Source organism: Oncorhynchus clarkii, chromosome 33 (assembly GCF_045791955.1).
Source record: "Oncorhynchus clarkii lewisi isolate Uvic-CL-2024 chromosome 33, UVic_Ocla_1.0, whole genome shotgun sequence".
NCBI lineage: Eukaryota > Metazoa > Chordata > Actinopteri > Salmoniformes > Salmonidae > Oncorhynchus > Oncorhynchus clarkii.
Window position 1 is genome coordinate 25,223,810 of NC_092179.1, and position 20,165 is coordinate 25,243,974.

General features: G+C 41.8%; 1 protein-coding gene across 6 annotated transcripts; it reads right to left on the reverse strand.

The window, feature by feature from the left end:
• Positions 1-1,035: 1,035 nt before the first annotated feature.
• LOC139392505 (troponin I, slow skeletal muscle-like) lies at positions 1,036-10,106 on the reverse strand. Of its 6 annotated transcripts, none has more exons than XM_071140511.1 (8): positions 9,310-9,436; positions 9,036-9,059; positions 7,850-7,894; positions 7,334-7,375; positions 7,017-7,148; positions 3,097-3,186; positions 2,654-2,842; positions 1,036-2,240 (listed from the first exon to the last, which is right to left on the reverse strand). In XM_071140511.1, exons 3-8 carry the CDS (start codon positions 7,871-7,873, stop codon positions 2,142-2,144), a joined length of 576 nt encoding a protein of 191 aa, XP_070996612.1. In that variant the 5' UTR covers positions 7,874-7,894; positions 9,036-9,059; positions 9,310-9,436; the 3' UTR covers positions 1,036-2,141. The 6 variants fall into 6 exon arrangements, with proteins under 6 accessions (XP_070996612.1, XP_070996615.1, XP_070996613.1 ...); XM_071140514.1 differs by having other exon boundaries at positions 9,036-9,147; positions 9,310-9,419; XM_071140512.1 differs by having other exon boundaries at positions 8,175-9,147; positions 9,310-9,419.
• Between the last annotated feature and the right edge of the window lie 10,059 nt (positions 10,107-20,165).

Genomic DNA, 20,165 nt, shown 5'->3' on the forward strand with positions numbered 1-20,165 from the left:
CACACACACTGGTGAACCTTCATAGAGGTCTGATGTGTGCCTTTCTGAATAGACACTGAACAGGGGGACAAACACTCACACACACCTGACACCACATTGACTGACATGAACCTGTCAACACTTCCCTCTCACCAGCGGGCCTCTGGCTATTATTGGCCTGGGTGTCTCTCATACTCGGCATGACTGTGTCTGGGTGACAACAGCCAGGCGACCCACGCAGGCCAATAAAGTGAATGATGTGCTCCAGCTCCAGTGTTTGTTTCCAAGGTTGGATTAGACTCAGAGAACAACAGAGCTAAAAATACAAGGTGACTGAGGATTTGATGCAGGGGGACAGGCTTTAAGATTCACCATCTGTTGACAACTGAACTCACAACACCCACAAATGGTTTCTGCTTCTTATTAGGCTGGTGTAGCTGTCTCGTGTGTCCAATAATCTACCAGAAGTTCTGCTGTGATTGTGAGCTGAAGGATAGAGTTTCTTGCATTTCATTCCTATTCCTTAGCTTTAGAAGATTAAAGCGGTCCAACAGTGGGTGTACGACAGTGCTGATGAAGCCTTTGGCCAGGTCATCCAGAAGATCACTACTTTATCATATTAATGTGTTTCCTGGGATATGAAACACTGTGCTGCTGGATCACAACCTTTTGACTGAAGGTCATTGTCAAAGTGTTTTTCCCTCGCCTGTAGGCAACTTCCATTTGAAGTTTACAAAGTAGCAGATGAATAACCCCTAGTATCGCCCAAACCCTTGTTTTTCAATGGCATTGTCAATCTATCGTTTGCCAAATCCATCAACACTGTTAACCCAAATTACAAAAAATGACATGTTGGTTTCCAAACCAATATGATTGCAGTCATACCGTGTCTATAGACTTCTTACAGGGTAAGGAACAACATGTAATTTTGTAATTTGGGTGAACTATCCCTTTAAGCTGCTACCCATGGCCATTCATGCCTCTATTAGATCACTGAGTACCAGACAATAGAAAATAGACACTGATGTGAGTTTGCATAACAAACCAAGGACATCCTTTGGTGATTCATGTTTTATAATGCCATAAATAAAAGACACATACATCTAATATTCCATAATAAATAGCAATAGCTTTTCAAGAAGTGGTTAACTGTCCCAGCGTGATAGGCTAAGTCGTCAATGACAGGGTGGAGAGATCATGTGCAAGGATGTCAGCGAGGGGTTAAATCATGCTGTTTTACCATTGACATTAGCCCTGAAGGAGTCCGAGTCCGAGAGAGCAACATGTTGCTTAATTAGTTAGGAAATCATCATGATATTGACAACTGTAAACGTTCATCAGCCTCAAGCCTTTCCTATTTCTGTAAGACTATCAGCCTAAAGGTTTGACTCAGTGGAGGACTATGATGACTTCACTATTCTACATTACTCCAATCATTCACTTAACTTTTATGGAACTTCATCGTGTTTAGGTAGTTCACATCTTCACGTGCTTTATAAACGCAGCAATTCCTAGTCTCTCGTGGACAGATTATGGAACATAAATGTTATCGTAACGTCTGTCAAAAGTTGGTGGGAAGTGACGACTAACGAGGAGCAGTAGTTTTGGTGCTTTTCCGTCACTGGTTATTTGGACGTATCAGGATTGGGTGAAGATGGTGCTTTAGCTGAGAGTTTCCGTTTAAGGGGTGGAGACTTTGCTAGTCTTGTTAGTATCTTATCTCATACATCTCTCCCCATAACTTAATTGAGCGTTTGACGCAATTACGCAATTTTTTTGGGGGGGGGTTTCCAAGACTACCTCATAAAGTCTCATCTGAGGGCTTTGTGGTATACTGTTTATGTTGGGTTGGGTTCCAAAACGAGTTTATACAGGGTGGTAAAATATTTGGTAAGTAGTACCTGAAAGAAATCGCAGGCTCTGTAAAACTCTTATAGAAACCCTTCCACTCCAGCAGAGAACTACAACCTGTTTTACAAAACTACAAATCCATCTAATGGACTGCTCAGCACTGGACTCCTCACAATTTAACCCCATGCTGCCTTTCTACTGTGGTAGGGTGTGTGGCGGGGCACTTTCAGGGACTACACAGCTCCTCCTCCTCTTCCTCCTCTCTGGACCATGTCCTGCGCGTGGTTCCTGTCCCAAGGCTGTAGCATGGCTTACTGGCCGCCAGATGCGTCAAACATCTTCTTGCGGCCCTCCATGCCAGACATGGCCTCCACATTCTTACGCCAGTCGGTCACCTCAGACGTGAGCACCTGAGAGGGAAAAGGAACAAATACTGTGCTGTCAGACATCAGCGTTTAACTAGCTTTAGCACCCAGGCCTCCTTGTGTTCGTGGAGACTTGTCTCAGGTGGCCACATTACAACCTATCCCCATGTAGAGGGAAAACAAATAAAGAGTAGTGCTATGCTAACTCATGTTTGATTAGCTAGCTAGCTACTATAATAAGCTAACGTTATGGTCTCAGATACTCTCAGTTTAACCATTAGATGCAAATGCTTGGAGGTCCATAGTATCATGGTTTCCAGTACCACGCCATCTCCGCACAAGCCAGTGCTTACTAGTGCCAGAGAGGTTTCAAATTTCAAGGTGAGCTAACTTAAAGCTTCAGGAGAAAGGAAGGATGCATTGGTAAAGTATTTGTACATGGCCCAAGTCCCAGTTACCTTGTCTTTGTCCTTGTTGGTGTCTTCCTTCTTGACAGACTTGAGGTTGGACCTGAGGTCCATAGAGCCTTTGTGTTTGGTTCCCAGCAAAGCTCTCATCATCTCGTCTGCAGAGACGCGCACCTTCCTCAGGGCGGGCTTCTTAAACTTCCCTCCTAAGTCCTGCACCTTCAGCTTCAACTCATGGATCTGTAGATTTAATCGAAATCTACTATTAAATATTATAGCAACTTAAGCCAACACCTAGCAACCTCTTCAAGAAGTGTTGGTTTGATACTTGCTGGACCTGGGTTCCAATCCTGGCCAGGGCCAACCCCAGGAACTGGCACTGACCATTGATTTGGCCCTGACCCAGCTGCAAAACTGAGACTAACACCCATTTGTTGCCTCCACAAGAGGCAGGACCTGAGGATAACATCTCACCCAAAGGGCCGAAGACTTACATCTTTGTTGTGCTTGGTCACTTTGGCCTCACAGTCGTATCTCTCCTCATCTACCACATCTATCTTTCCATGGAGCTGCTTGCATAGGTCCTGAAAAAAATAGATAAACATACTAAGATTAAATATACACAAAAATAGGTGATATCTAGAACCTAAAAGGGTTCTTCGGCTGTCCTCATAGGAGACAGACATGTAAAACCCTTTCCACAGAGGGCCCCAAAAAGGGATCTACCTGGAAACCACAAAGGTTTCTTCTATGGGGACAGCCAAATAACTCCTTTGGAACCCTTTTGTCTAAGAGTGAAGAATCAAATCTCATTGAGATGCAGTACCAGTCAAAAGTTTGGACACACCTGCTCATTCAAGGGTTTTCTTTATTTTTACTGTTTTCTTAATTGTAGAACAGTAGTGAAGACATCAAAACTATGAAACAACACATATGGAATCATGTAGTAACCAAAATAATGTTAAAACAATCAAATTCTATTTTATATTTGAGATTCTTTAGTATCAAATCAAATTTCAAATCAAATTTATTTATATAGCCCTTCTTACATCAGTAGCCACCCTTTGCCTTGATGACAGCTTTGCACACTCTTGGCATTCTCTCAACCAGCTTCATGAGGTAGTTTCTTGGAATGTATTTCAATAAATAGGTGTGCCTTGTTTAAATTTAATTTGTGGAATTTCTTACCTTCTTAATGCATTTCAGCCAATCAGTTGTGGTGTTGTGAAAAGGTAGGGGTGGTATACAGAAGATAGCCCTATTTGGTAAAAGACCAAGTCCATATTATGGTAAGAACAGCTCAAATAAGCAAAGAGAAATGACAGTCTATCACTACTTTAAGTCAATTTGGAAAATTTCAAGAACTTTAAAAGTTTCTTCAAATGCAGTAGCAAAAACCATCAAGCGCTATGATGAAACTGGCTCTCATGAGGACCGCCACAGGAAAGAAAGACCCAGAGTTACCTCTGCTATGATGAAACTGGCTCTCATGAGGACTGCCACAGGAAAGAAAGACCCAGAGTTACCTCTGCTATGATGAAACTGGCTCTCATGAGGACTGCCACGGGAAAGAAAGACCCAGAGTTACCTCTGCTATGATGAAACTGGCTCTCATGAGGACTGCCACGGGAAAGAAAGACCCAGAGTTACCTCTGCTATGATGAAACTGGCTCTCATGAGGACAGCCACGGGAAAGAAAGACCCAGAGTTACCTCTGCTATGATGAAACTGGCTCTCATGAGGACCGCCACGGGAAAGAAAGACCCAGAGTTACCTCTGCTATGATGAAACTGGCTCTCATGAGGACTGCCACAGGAAAGAAAGACCCAGAGTTACCTCTGCTATGATGAAACTGGCTCTCATGAGGACCGCCACGGGAAAGAAAGACCCAGAGTTACCTCTGCTATGATGAAACTGGCTCTCATGAGGACTGCCACGGGAAAGAAAGACCCAGAGTTACCTCTGCTATGATGAAACTGGCTCTCATGAGGACTGCCACGGGAAAGAAAGACCCAGAGTTACCTCTGCTATGATGAAACTGGCTCTCATGAGGACTGCCACGGGAAAGAAAGACCCAGAGTTACCTCTGCTATGATGAAACTGGCTCTCATGAGGACCGCCACGGGAAAGAAAGACCCAGAGTTACCTCTGCTATGATGAAACTGGCTCTCATGAGGACCGCCACGGGAAAGAAAGACCCAGAGTTACCTCTGCTATGATGAAACTGGCTCTCATGAGGACCGCCACGGGAAAGAAAGACCCAGAGTTACCTCTGCTATGATGAAACTGGCTCTCATGAGGACTGCCACAGGAAAGAAAGACCCAGAGTTACCTCTGCTATGATGAAACTGGCTCTCATGAGGACCGCCACGGGAAAGAAAGACCCAGAGTTACCTCTGCTATGATGAAACTGGCTCTCATGAGGACTGCCACAGGAAAGAAAGACCCAGAGTTACCTCTGCTATGATGGAACTGGCTCTCATGAGGACCGCCACAGGAAAGAAAGACCCAGAGTTACCTCTGCTATGATGAAACTGGCTCTCATGAGGACTGCCACGGGAAAGAAAGACCCAGAGTTACCTCTGCTATGATGAAACTGGCTCTCATGAGGACTGCCACGGGAAAGAAAGACCCAGAGTTACCTCTGCTATGATGAAACTGGCTCTCATGAGGACCGCCACAGGAAAGAAAGACCCAGAGTTACCTCTGCTATGATGGAACTGGCTCTCATGAGGACCGCCACAGGAAAGAAAGACCCAGAGTTACCTCTGCTATGATGAAACTGGCTCTCATGAGGACCGCCACAGGAAAGAAAGACCCAGAGTTACCTCTGCTATGATGAAACTGGCTCTCATGAGGACCGCCACAGGAAAGAAAGACCCAGAGTTACCTCTGCTATGATGAAACTGGCTCTCATGAGGACTGCCACGGGAAAGAAAGACCCAGAGTTACCTCTGCTATGATGAAACTGGCTCTCATGAGGACTGCCACAGGAAAGAAAGACCCAGAGTTACCTCTGCTATGATGAAACTGGCTCTCATGAGGACTGCCACAGGAAAGAAAGACCCAGAGTTACCTCTGCTATGATGAAACTGGCTCTCATGAGGACTGCCACAGGAAAGAAAGACCCAGAGTTACCTCTGCTATGATGAAACTGGCTCTCATGAGGACCGCCACGGGAAAGAAAGACCCAGAGTTACCTCTGCTATGATGAAACTGGCTCTCATGAGGACTGCCACAGGAAAGAAAGACCCAGAGTTACCTCTGCTATGATGAAACTGGCTCTCATGAGGACTGCCACAGGAAAGAAAGACCCAGAGTTACCTCTGCTATGATGAAACTGGCTCTCATGAGGACTGCCACAGGAAAGAAAGACCCAGAGTTACCTCTGTGGCAGAGAATAAGTTAAAGTGACCAGCCTCAGAAATTGAAGCCCAAATAAATGCTTCACAGAGTTCAAGTAACAGACACATCTCAACATCAACTGTTCAGAGGAGACTGCGTGAATCAGGCCTTCATGGTAGAAATGCTTCAAAGAAACTACTACTAAAGGACACCAATAATAAGAAGAGACTTGCTTGGCCCAATAAACACAAGCAATGAACATTAGACCGGGTGAAATCTGTCCTTTGGTCTGATGAGTCCAAATGTTTGATTTTTGGTTCCAACCGCCATGTCTTTGTGAGACGCAGAGTAAATGAACGGATGATCTCTGCATTTGTGGTTCCCACCGTAAAGCATGGAGGAGGAGGTGTGATGGTGCTTTGCTGGTGACACTGTCTGTGATTTATTTTGAATTCAATGCACACTTATCCACACTTAACCAGCATGGCTACCTGTTTTTTCAACAGGACAATGACCCAAAACACCTCCAGGCTGTGTAAGGGCTATTTGACCAAGAAGGAGAGTGATGGAGTGCTGCATCAGATGACCTCAACCCAGTTGAGATGGTTTGGGTTGAGTTGTACCGCAGAGTGAAGGAAAAGCATACAACAAATGCTCAGCATATGTGGGAACTCCTTCAAGGCTGTTGGAAAAGCATTCCAGATGAAGCTGGTTGAGAGAATGACAAGAGTGTGCAAAGCTGTCATCAATGCAAGGGGTGCTTACTTTGAAGAATCTAAAATCTAAATTATATTTTGATTTGTTTAACACTTTTTTGGTTGCTACATGATTCCATGTGTGTTATTTCATAGTTTTGAGGTCTTCACTATTATTCTACAATGTAGAAATTAGTAAAAAATAAATAAAAACCCTTGAATAAGTAGGTGTGTCCAAAATTTTTACTGGTACTGTATATTGAACAGAATAACCATGCTGGAATATTTACTTGAGTGTTGTTCAGTTACAGTCTCATTGTTTAGCTTTGTGATTGGCCCACTAGTTTGGCCCAGTCGTATTGCTTGTCTCCCACCTGTAGCTCAGCCAATGACAGTCCAGAGAACTGCAAGGGGGGCAGTCGCTCTCCCAGGTAGCTCAGTTTCTCCTCATCCCTGTCCTGCGTCTCCTGTTCCAGCTGCTCCATCGCCCTGGTGAGCAGCATGATCTGATTGGACGAGAGAAAGATCCGTCATTCCAGGGGTGGGCCAGAGGCGGAGGACGCAGTCTAATACCACCATGCAGTAGTTAGTCGTCCTCCATGCTTCACGGTGTCACTACAGCTGTATCCGTAATAAAGAATGACTTAGTTATAATCAATGTTAATTGTTAACATAATGCATGGTAATTTACCTTCAGGGAGAGCTTACGCGAAGCCGTAATCTTCGACTTTGGCTGTTGGGAAAAGGACACAATGTTATTGCAAATGTGTGCCCAGTGCTGTATACTTAAAAGTGAAAATCGATTTTGTCAAGATCGGTGACCTATTCATTTATTGGGACATTTTTGTGTTGGCCCAAAAAGGTTTAGGTGGTCACACAACTGCCACTCACAACAAATCTACTATGGACCTAAAGCATTGGCCTACAAATGGGCCTGTTCCTGGACACAACTAGTCCCAGAATGAAAAACTCTTTCAATAGAGATTCTCCATTGAGTAAACTTTTTACTCTCTTTATAGCATACGTTTATCCATACAGGGAGCCAGTTACAGTTTAGTCTGAATGTGGTCACTCAAAAAACATTGCCCTTGATTGCTGACAATAACCGATAAGACTGAAGTGGCAACCTTGGGACAACGTGTTCCCTCTCTATATAGGGATTAACACTGTTGAACCAGGGCTGTCTCTAGTTCTGGCTCTAGCTCACCTTGTCAATTAACTTGGGATTCATTGGCCTGGGTTTGTCTTGCTCCTACAGGGACAGAGGGAACATGTCAGAACATTGTTCAAAATTATCGAAGTATACACACTTCTATGAGAGGTAGCCTGAAAAATGTGTCTCCTGATTGATTGGACTTTGTTCAACATTGCATGTAAGATTCAACTAGACGTGAAAGAAATGCTTGGCATAACATACAAGTCCAAATAGAATGAAGAATTTTGGTGTCCTAAATATAATATGATGATGATGACGATGGTCATGATGATGATGATCGTGATGACGGTGAATTTATAAACATTAAAAGACTTACCTCACTTAAATTTGACCAGGTTTATGGGCACAAAAAGACAAGGGAGACACATAAGTAAAAAATAGCATTAGTGAAAAGAAAAACATAATTTGTAACCTGCTGGAGGTACATTACATTGTAATAGGAGACAGACAGACAGACAGACAGACAGACAGACAGACAGACAGACAGACAGACAGACAGTCAGTCAGTCAGTCAGTCAGTCAGTCAGTCAGTTAGTTGCAGCCTTGTCCCCAAGCCCCATCATCATTTTACCCAAGGATTAGGAAAAGGACACTACAGGAAAAAGCCATTCTGCCGCGTATAGCATTGTAGCACCCCCTCAGTTTTAGCTCTGTGTATGGCTAACTGGCAGCTTAATTAACATAGTCATTCTGTGTCATTTGCAAGAGAATGTAAGTTGCAAGAGATCCACAATCAGGTAGAACGGACGTATCATACCCTCAGAAGCAGTTATTCTAACATACATACATTTTAACATTATAACTAGGGTCTACAACATGCTGCTACTGTAAGACTTAAATGGTTTATCATTTCAAGACAATAGGTAGAACACACGTATCATACTCCCAAAAGCAGTTATTATATACTTACATTACGTATATTTTTACTTAGGCTACAACATGCTGCTGTAAGACTCAAATGGCTTGTCATCTCAAGACAATAGGTCCACTTCATTATAATAAGGCTTAGGCTACGTATATTTATAACAGATAATATGATGTATTTTTTAATAGATAACACACTGAGATTGAGCTATACACAATCATTAAAGCGGTATTATTAAAAAATGTACTTGAAGGGAGCTATATGCATAATTAATTAACAGTCAAGCCGACCTATTGTCCCAGATAACAATACTCACTCATCAGCCATTATGAAAACCTTGGTTGGAGAGAGAAAATTTGATTTTGAAATCCGATCCAGGCAATTCAATTAGGGCATCTTCCCTTTGTTGAATCACCTGATCAGCCTGAAACCCTCAGATCATTTCAAATCACTGACAACAGCAACAAAACGCCACCATTCACTTAAGTAATTATTAAGTAAACTAAATAAATTCTTAAGTCATTTACTTAATAAATACTTAAGTTTGATTCTGAATCACAGAATCCCCAACCCAAATGAGTATTACCTGGAATAGGGTGGACCACAGTCGGGTCGGGTACAGTACTCTCTCTCTGTCTCGCTCAAACAACAGAGGGATCTGAGACAATGGGGGGGATTTTCTCTTTTATGTGGGTCTGGGCAGGGCTGGGCAGCGGGTGGACAACAGATATAGCCTAGCACCAGAGTCCTGCAGGAATGGGCTGGCTGGACACCAGGGATGAAATATAACCTCCTGTGACATTGTGACAATGCAGGTCAAAATGTAATAATAAATCATGACCAATGCCTTAATGGCATTGTCTGAAAACTTCTGTGAATTCCTCTCGCTGCCTTTTGCAAAAAGCCCTTGTTCCTATGGAACACTGTAAATGAACAGGGTAATGTTGTTTGGGTTATTTTGTTGATTTGGAGGATACATCCTCTTTTTCACTTGTGTGGTTTATATTCTCATTAAAGCCTATGAAAGTGATCATCTTGTCCTGAAATGAAAAGAATACATGTGTATACTGGTTGTTGTGATTTTGATTATCATAAAATATAAGTAAATGCCGAAATAATGGAAACACCAACATAAAGTGTCTTAATAAGGCGTTGGGCCACCACAAGCCAGAACAGCTTCAATGCGCCTTGGCATAGATTCTACAGGTGTCTGGAACAAGAAGTTCCATCCTTTGGTGTTTTGTTGATGGTGGTGGAAACCGCTGGATCAGGCGCCGCTCCAGAATCTCCCATAAGTGTTCAATTGGGTTGAGATCTGATGACTGAGACGGCCAGGGCATATGGTTTACATCGTTTTCATGCTCATTAAACCATTCAGTGAACACTCGTGCCCGGTGGATTAGGGAATTGTCATCCTGGAAAGACCACGCCCATCAGGATAGAAATGCCGCACCATAGGTTGAAGGTGATCACTCAGAATAGCTGTGTATTAATTGTATAAAATGATTTTCCATGCCAGAACCCTCATTTACTCAAGTGTTTCTTTTATTTTGGCACTTACCTGTGTATCTTAATAGGCTGCTGTGACAATGTACAGTAGTTGAAGCATTTTTTATGTGATGTGACAGGTTTAATAGAGGTTAATCAGGGACAACAAATCAGAAGGCTCGTGAATGTTTTCCACGGCTATTTCAGGCACTTGTCAGAGCCTGTTATTGTGATATATGCAGAAGTGAGATGTGATATTTAAGCAATAAGGCACAGTGGGGTGTGATATATGGCCAATATACCACGGCTAAGTGCTGTTCTTTTGCATGACGCAACGTGGAGTGCCTGGACACAGCCCTTAGCCATGGTATATTGGCCATATACTACAAACCCCCGAGGTGATATTATAAACTGGTTACCAACATAATTAGAGCAGTAAAAACAAATGTTTTGTCATACCTGTGGTATACGGTCTGATATATCATAGCTGTCAGCCAATCAGCATTCAGGGCTCGAACCACCCAGTTTATAATATGCAGCAAAACACTGACATTCATAGTTCCAGTAGGATAGTAAAGTTGTCCTCAACTTTAATGATTGGTATAGCTGAAGTATTGCTAGGCCCAATGTTCTGGAGCCGGTATTCTATGTGGCTCGAGCTTCTTGTGATCTTGTCTCCCCCCCGGCCTCCCTCTCCAGATAATAAAACATGTAGTTATGACAACGGGGACAGGCATGTCCCTCCTGTCACCAGTAATATGCCACATAACTGTTCAACTTATCCTCCAGACATTCCACATGCTTCCCCTGGCCTATACTGTACATGAGTTGTGTGCAAAATGGCAGCCTGTTTATAGTGCACTACTTTTGACCAGGGCGTTGGTCAAAAGTAGTGCACTAGGCTACATCCACGCAATAAGGACCGAGAGGGTGTGGTGTATGGCCAATACCTCGCCTAAGGGCTGTTGTTAGGCGTAATGGGAAGCCATGGTATGTCAAGGACAGCGTAGCGATACTCCAGATACAACAGTAAAGAAGTATTTTTATGTCGTCCCGGCTAGAATGCTGTTTTAGCCAATCAGACTACCCGTTTTATGAATAGGGAATGGGGTACCATATTAGATGTGCTCATGGTCTGTCTTTTTGGAGTTCAAAAGCCAGTAAACACACTCTTATGGTATTTATAAGGAATTTATTATACATTTTATGAGACCATACTTATTATTAGATAGTCAATTGTTGGCATGTCATAAAGTTTCAAGGGATTGGAGGAAATATAGCAGTCAGACACATGAAAACATATCAGTCGCCACAATGCCACTCTGAATCAATCCCCACAATGTCTATAACGTAGCTGTATACTGTAGTGTTTATAGGCCTGTACTGTTGTGTTTGCCCAGGGCTCAGAGCATATACTGGATGGGAACTACAGGGTTCTCATTGGTCACTGAGCTGATACCCCCCTCTCGGATGGAAAAGGGGTACGAGGGACAGGAACAGGGGTACAGGAGGGACAACAATGTCCGAGGGGGGTGGAGGCAAATGTTCTGTCATCACTCCCTCAGTGATCCCCAGCAGGTGGGCTGGCTATTTCTGCAGCAACCTGACACACACACACACACACACACACAGCTATCTGAGACATTCTCAACATGCACTTCTGCTGTCGTTATGATTTCTGATAGGTACTGACGACTCAATATGTTGCCCCGTACGTGCCTCCATAATGTGCTTACGCTTGTAAATCTGATCACCGCAGCCATAACCTGTTCTGTTCATGAGTCCTAGGCTTATTGTCACCTGTGTTTTTGTCATTTGCCTGTTATAAGATGATGCTCTCCTAAGGGGTATACTACGAAGCAGAATCAATGAGCTAACTTACCAGTTGCCTTAGCATTCTGAAATACATTTGGACAAGTTTGAAATGGACATGGTCTAATTAATTCAACAACCAATTAGGTTGAATTCGAAAATCATTAGTTATTTCAGGTTGTTTATCAAAGTTAGCTGGCTAACTCATTGATCCTGCTTTGTAGTATACCCCCCTGGTTCATGTCCAGCCCCGCCCAGAATAAACTTTCTACAGATACTCTGAAACAGTTTGTCAAAAAAATTTGCTCCAATGCTTTGGTGGCAGGTAGCCTAGAGGTTAGAGCGTTGGGTCAGTAACTGAACGGTTTCAATATGTGAGCTGAGCAAGGCGCTTAACCCTAATTTGCTCCAAGGGTGCTGTACTACTGAACCTGTAAAACAACACATTTCACTGCACCTATCTGGTGTATGTGACAATATTTTTTTATTTTTAACATATCGAGATTCCAGAAGGGCACCAAACCTTTCTCTGGCTTGGGAATCATCTAAGAACACAACAACCTTTATATAGGACGTGATGTGACCTGTTGAAGCCAAAGTCTGCCTTTTGACAGTGAGCAAACAACTGGCAACAACTGCTCTGTCTTTAGTGAACAGCTGACGTAGGTTGAGCCCAACATCATGCCAGGTTATTCTCTGTCCAGGAGGGTGGCTAACCTTGATACTACCCACTAGGGTTCGCTAGTGGGGGGGGGCAGAGATGGCACATACCCCTGTATGCCTCAGTACCCCCCCTCACTAAATATATCTCTCTGTCCATATCCCCGCAGCGAGCAGGCTAACCAGGCTAACCAGGCTGTCAAATCCCATAGTTCAGTTCAGTCAAATTCCCTCACGGAACTGGTGGTCTTCTACACAGATCTGGCTCGGTCAAGATGCTTAACATTGAAAATCCAGGCTACAATAATGGGCTGATGATGGAATGCATAATTAAATAGACAGTAGTTTCTCTATGTGATGAAATTCATGCTCCATACTCGGCCTATGGTTGCTTCCCAATAAGCACTCCTTTCTCCCAAAGTGTGCACTTCTTGAATACCCTTCATGGATTTGACAGGAAATGACTTTTATAAGAAACTCCCTCAAGGCCATTCCTACACCAATGCTCTTATATTTGTGAGGAGTAGTAACCTAATAACATAGCTGGCATAGAAAGATGCCTTTCACTGAAAACGGAAGTTAGGTTGAAAATACTGTAAAAAAAAAACAAAAGCATCCACTTTCTGTGGAGGGTGGGGGAGTAGTGAATGAGTGCACACTTCAGGAGAAAGGAGAGATTATTGGGATGCAATCTATGAGGGCTAGAAGTTTTTCCTACCATGTGACTTGACCAGGAAAAACTCTGGGCTATAGTTTTAGGTTATTGCCTGGATGATTTCCTTATCAGCTCATGTGGTCCTACCTCTGAGATAAAGAGCTTATAATGCACTGGCATTCTTAATTAATAACTTCTTATGGCTGGGGGCAGTATTGAGTAGCTTGGATGAATAAGGTGCCCAGAGTAAACTGCCTGCTACTCAGGCCCAGTTGCTAATATATGCACAGTATTAGTAGATTTGGATAGGAAACACTCAAAAGTTTCTAAAACTGTTTGAATGATGTCTATGAGTATAACAGAACTCATATGGCAGGCAAAAACCTGAGAAAAAATCCAACCAGGAAGTGGGAAATCTTAGGTTTGTAGTTATTCAAGTCATTGCCTATCGAATATGCAGTGTCTATGGGGTCATATTGGACTTCCTAAGGCTTCCACTAGATGTCAACAGTCTTTAGAACCTTGTTTGAGGCTTCTACTGTGAAGGAGGGGGGAATGAGAGCTGATTGAGTCAGGTGTCTGGCAGAGTGCAATGAGATAATTCAGGCGCGCTCCCATGAGAGGTAGCTGCGTTCCATCGCATTTCTAAAGACAAAGGAATTCTCCGGTTGAAACATTATTGAAAAATTATGTTAAAAACATCCTAAAGATTGATTCTATACATCGTTTGACATGTTTCTACGAACTGTAACGGAATTTGTGGACTTTTCGTCTGGCCTGCATGTCGTGAATTTGGATTTGTGAACTCAGGGCGCGAACAAAAAGGAGGTATTTGGACATAAATGATGGACTTTATCGAACAAATCAAACATTTATTGTGTAACTGGGTTTCCAGGGAGTGCATTCTGATGGAGATCATCAAAGGTAATACTATTTCTACTATTTCTGACTTCTGTTGACTCCACAACATGGCGGATATCTGTGTGGCTTGTTTTTGTGTCTGAGCGCCGTACTCAGATTATTGCATGGTGTGCTTTTTCGGTAAAGCTTTTTTGAAATCTGACACAGGGGTCGCATTAAGGAGAAGATCGTCTAAAGTTCCATGCATAACACTTGTATTTTCATCAACATTTATGTTGAGTATTTCTGTATATTGATGTGGCTCTCTGCAAAATCACCGGATGTTTTGGAAGCAAAACATTACTGAACGTAACGCGCCAATGTAAACTGAGATTTTTGGATATAAATATGAACTTTATCGAACAAAACATACATGTATTGTGTAACATGAAGTCCTATGAGTGTCATCTGATGAAGATCATCAAAGGTTAGTGATTAATTTTATCTCTATTTCTGCTTTTTGTGACTCCTCTCTTTGGCTGGAAAAATGGCTGTGTTTTTCTGTGACTAGGTACTGACCTAACATAATAATTTGGTGTGCTTTCGTCGTAAAGCCTTTTTGAAATAGGACACTGTGGTGGGATTAACAACAACTTTATCTTTAAAATGGTGACCGCTTCAGCGATATGATAGCATTTCGCAAACCCGCTCCCCCCGTCGCCCCAAGATGAATGGTTTTGGCCACTAAAGTTTTGCTTCACTCCACGTTCAACTGCTTTGATTGGTGTAACGTTAGCTAGAACCATAAAGTGTATATCCAGATAATAAAAGTCACCTGCAAAAGAAAATTCAAGGAACTTATGTCATTTGCGGCGTGCATGATCATGAGCAAAGTCATGGTAGCCTATCATTTCACTTCCCCTGGCAAAATCCTGCCATCCTGCCATCCAGTAAGTAAGCATTTCACTGTAAGGTGAATATACCTGTTGTATTCTTGGCAGGTGACAATAAAATGTTTATTTGATTTACCAGGCGGTGTCAGAGGAAGGCCCTAAAGACTCCAGCCACCCTAGTCATAGTCTGTTCTCTCTGCTACAGCATGGGAAGCGGTACCGGAGTGCCAACTCTAGGTCCAAGAGGCTTCTAAACAGCTTCTACCCCCAAGCCATGAGACTCCTGAACATTTAATCAAATGGCTACCTAGACTATTTGCATGGAGCGCAAAGTCTAGATCCAAGAGGATACTAAACAGCTTCTACCCCCAAGCCATGAGACTCCTGAACATCTAATCAAATGGCTACCCAGACTATTTGCATTGCCCCCCCCTCTTTTACACTCCTTCTACTCTCTGTTATTATCTATGCATAGTCTTTTTAATAACTCTACCTACATGTACATATTACCTCAATTACCTCAACACCGGTGCCCCGCACATTGACTCTGTACCGTTAACCCCTGTATATAGCCTCGCTATTGTTATTTTACTGCTGCTCTTTAATTATTTGTTACTTTTATTTCTTATTCTTATTTTTTGTAGGTATTTTAATTTATTGTTTTATTTTTACTGTATTGTTGGTTAGGGCTTGTAAGTAAGTATTTCACTGTAAGGTGAATTCCTGTTGTATTCGGAGGATGTGACAAATAAAATTGGATTTGAACATGAGCACGGGCTGACTTGGCTTTGCTGTACTGCACCTGAAGCCTGCCTGCAGCCTACCTACCAAAGGTCCATTACAATGCAGAGCTTAATCTTATTCTTTCTAACTATTTATATGGCGGATTCGAGGCCACAATTTATTAAAGATGCTAAAACTTGAGATAACACTAGATGGCGAAGTCAAAGATGGGCCAGTGGTGTCCATATGTGGCCAAGTTTGGCCTAAATCAATGCTTATGACTTATCCAGCTTCAGAACCAGACATTTGTTTCAATAAAGTGTTGTAAAAAATGTTTTATAGCTGTAACAGATAACATTAGCAAGATAGCTAGCTAACTACACTGAGGTCAGCATTCTAGGTACCCACTGGACACCGACATAAATGCAATGTCTATTCCACGTTGGTTCAGTGTGCCCAGTTGGTAGTGACACTGAGAGCTCTCAGAGCCCTATTTGTTGATGTTTATCATCTCCACGTGGAAATTCCTACACCCAATTCGTGAATATGTATAAGTAGCCTTCATCAAAGCCTTCATCATTATAAACGTGAATTTCCTCTCTAGGACAGGAAATTATGTCGAAATAGTGACCTATTCAAACAAATCTAGTATGGCAAGGTTCAGATTTCATGGATCAAAGAAAATGGACAGGGTCAAACAAAATACAATGTCATAGTCTGCAATGGTATCATTAGGAAGGGCAAACATCCATTCAACATGCTCAGTACACATAAGAACGCTGTCACGATGTACATTCAACATAATGTCATGCATTTGGCAACATCAGATTAGAGTGATTAAAAGCTCATGTCTTTAAACACGGGATGCAAATGCATGAGATCATGTTCAATCAATATTTACTCTATTCCAGTCCAGACTATGAAATTGTCCTTTGTCTGAAAGAGAAAAAATGTCTAGCTTTTCTTTGGTTAAAAATTAGATTTCACCATATGTAGGCCTTAAAGGAACTGACCCTTTTTAAAATTTTCGCCTAAAATGACATACCCAAATCTACCTGCCTGTAGCTCAGGACCTGTAGCAAGGATATTCATATTCTTGATACCATTTGAAAGGAAACACTTTGAAGTTTGTGAAAATGTGAAATTAATGTAGGAGAATATAACACATTAGATCTGGTAAAAGATAATACAAACAAAAAACATGTGATTTCTATATTATCATTTTTTTCATCATCTTTGAAATGCAAGAGAAAGGCCATTAAATCACATAGGAGTTTAGGCGCAATTTAGATTTTGGCCACCAGATTGCAGCAGTTTCAGACTGATCCAATGAAGCGTTGCATTATTGCACCAAATTTTGTATCAAGTCTAGCCAAATGTGCCCGAATTGGTCAATTGATACATTTTCAAGGACATAAGTATAGACAACTTACAAAAATTATATGGTAATGCAAATTTTGAGTTTGCACACTCCCAGGAATGTCATAAATGATGGATAATTAGCTTCCCTACAGAAAAGACACTAACCTGTTCGGCCAGACACAACAGGGGTTCAAACTGTAGGACCCAAATCCTACATTTGAATATAAAAAATTATTTTCTCAAGCAAAACTACGCTACATTTTATCTCTGGGACCCTCAAGATGACAAATCAGAGCAAGATTACTGAATGCAAGTACATTATTTACTGTGATAAAAGTTTTGTTGTTGTGCACTCTCCTCAAACAATAGGATGGTATTTTTTCACTGTAATAACTACTGTAAATTGGACATTTCAGTTAGTTAGATTGTCCTGTCAATCAGAAAAATCGGCCTTTGTTTGTACCAAGAGGGGTGTGGCAGAAGGCATCATCACCATTAGTATCCCAATCAATCAAAGAAAAAGATGAGGCAAGCCAACCTGCTGTCATTAAATAGAATATTCCGCAGGGGGCAGCACAAGACTGTGCTAATGGCACCCGTTCACAGCAGGGAGCGACGAGGCGCATTCCCAGCAGCATAAGAAACACTTTGTTCCAGAGATAGGGTGGGTTGCAAGGGGAGAGAGAAAGAGGAGGGATCAGCCTGGTCTCATAGACTAGACGTAACATAGTACATTTACATCCGGGACACTCAAATTAGTATGATATGCTATGTTTAGTATGGTTACATAAGACAGAAGGTTACTTAAGGCAAAAACAGAAGTAGGGTGGTTGGTCGGGGTTGATGGGTTGGCATATAACGTGAACGTCTAGCAACTCAAAGGTTGCATTTTAGATCATTAGCAACTTTGCAACTATTACTACTTTGTAGGTAATTTGTACATGTAGGTAGGGGGGGTCAATGTAAATAGTCCAGTGGCCATTTGATTAATTAATATATGTTGCTCTAAGAGTTGTGAAAAGTTGGTAGAATCTTAATTAAAATAATTCACAGCTGTAATGGCTGTCAAAGATGCTTCCACAAGTATTAACTCAGGGGGTGGAGACTTATCCAATTAGCCACAACAAATTGGAAATTGTAACATATCATTTAGCAAAGCTGTAACATATTGTATGAATTGCAATTCATAACATATCATATTTGTTTTCACATTTTGTTGCCTTAAAATGAAATGTAAAAAGGGATTAAATTAGACAACCTTCTAGAACATTTCCAAATTAAGACTAAATAAAACAACTGAAATATCATAATTGGATAAGTTTCCACCCCCCTGAGTTAATATTTGTGGAAGCACCTTTGACAGCCATTACAGCTGTGAATCATTTTCATTAAGATTCTACCAACTTTGCACAACTCTTAGGGCAACATATATCCATAATTTAAAAAAACATTCTCAGGCTCAGTAAATTTGGTTGGGGATCATTGATGGACAGCGATTATTTAAACCTCAGATTTCTTAAGCAGATTTAAGTCAGGACTGAGATTAGACCACTCAGGAACACTTAGCACCTCCATTCTGGTGTATATTTTGCATAACAATGTGTGTAATTGTTAATCAAATGGCTACCCGGACCATTTGCATTGTCCCCACCCCACTCCCGCTGCTGCTCCTCTCTGTTTATTATCCATGCCTAGTCACTTTACCTTTACCTCTATTAACTCAATTACCTCGACTAACCAGTGCCCCCGCATATTGACTCTGGTTTTATTTTATTGTTTCTCCTAATTATTTGTTATATTTCCATTTTTTTCTTAAATGTTGATGCCAAAGACACACCAGAATGGCTTCCCAAGAGGTGTTAAGTGGCAGCAGGTAGCCTAGTGGTTAGAGGGGTGGCAGGTAGCCTAGTAGTTAGAGGGGTGGCAGGTAGCCGAGTGGTTAGAGGGGTGGCAGGTAGCCTAGTGGTTAGAGGGGTGGCAGGTAGCCTAGTGGTTAGAGGGGTGGCAGGTAGCCGAGTGGAGCGTTGGACCAATAACTGAAAGGTTGCTGGATCTAATCACTGAGCGAATAAGTAAAACAATTTGTTGTTCTGGCCCTGAAGAAGGCAGTTAACCCACCGTTCCCTGCTAGGCCATCATTGTAAAGAAGAATTTGTTCTTAACTGACTTGCCTAGCTAAATTTAAAGAAATCCAGTGTTCCTGAGTGGTCTAGACTCAGTGTTGACTTGAAACTCAGAGACAGGGTCTGAATATTGCTGTCAATCAAATATTCCCTTCCAAATTTAGCTTGAGCAATGTTTTTCAAAATATATGTTGCCCTAAGAGTTATGCAAAGTTGGTAGAATCTTATCCCAAATGATTCACAGCTGTAATGGCTGCCAAACATGCTTCCTTCAAGTATTACAGTTTTTCCTTGGATGCTTGAACACATCTGTCCAAACAGAATTCCCTTTTTTAAAACAATAACACGCAGCCCCAAATTGAAACACGTTGGCCAAAATGACACATTTCATTTGCAAAATGCATTAAGACTCTCAAAACATTAAATATGGCAAAATCAGCTACCTCCATCAAAACATACAACTTGTTTATTAAAAGTTATTTCAATCAATCATTACACGATGGCCCAATAAATACTAACTACAACTATCAATATACCTAACATGGTCAACCCTCTTTTATATGTCTGTGCCATTTGTTGATACTATAATTATAGTATGCACCATTAAAGGCAAGTAAACATATTAGCACAGCATGGGTTGTACTATTCTTTCAACACCCTTTTACCTGAGAGCTGAACTATTTTCCCCGCTACCTCTCCTTTGTCCTTGTCCTTGGTCCATTCTTGCAAACAGCAACTCAGAAGTGACCACTCTTATGCATGAATAAGAATTGATTGCTGAATGAAAAATTGTACAAAGAAGTTTTGTGCAGAAGAGGTTCACAATCATGGGAGTCATTTGTATCAGCTGTGACCAAATGTTTTGATTTGGTTTGTTATGATTTAC

Bases quoted from the DNA above. Each gene is read 5' to 3' on its own strand.
- LOC139392505 (XM_071140509.1), bottom strand. From the start codon at position 7,873: ATGAATCCCAAGTTAATTGACAAG. The intron at 7,376-7,849 runs GTGAGCTAGAGC...TTTTCCCAACAG, and splicing joins ATCCCAAGTTAATTGACAAG to CCAAAGTCGAAGATTACGGC. The intron at 7,149-7,333 runs GTAAATTACCAT...TCGTCCAATCAG, and splicing joins CGCGTAAGCTCTCCCTGAAG to ATCATGCTGCTCACCAGGGC.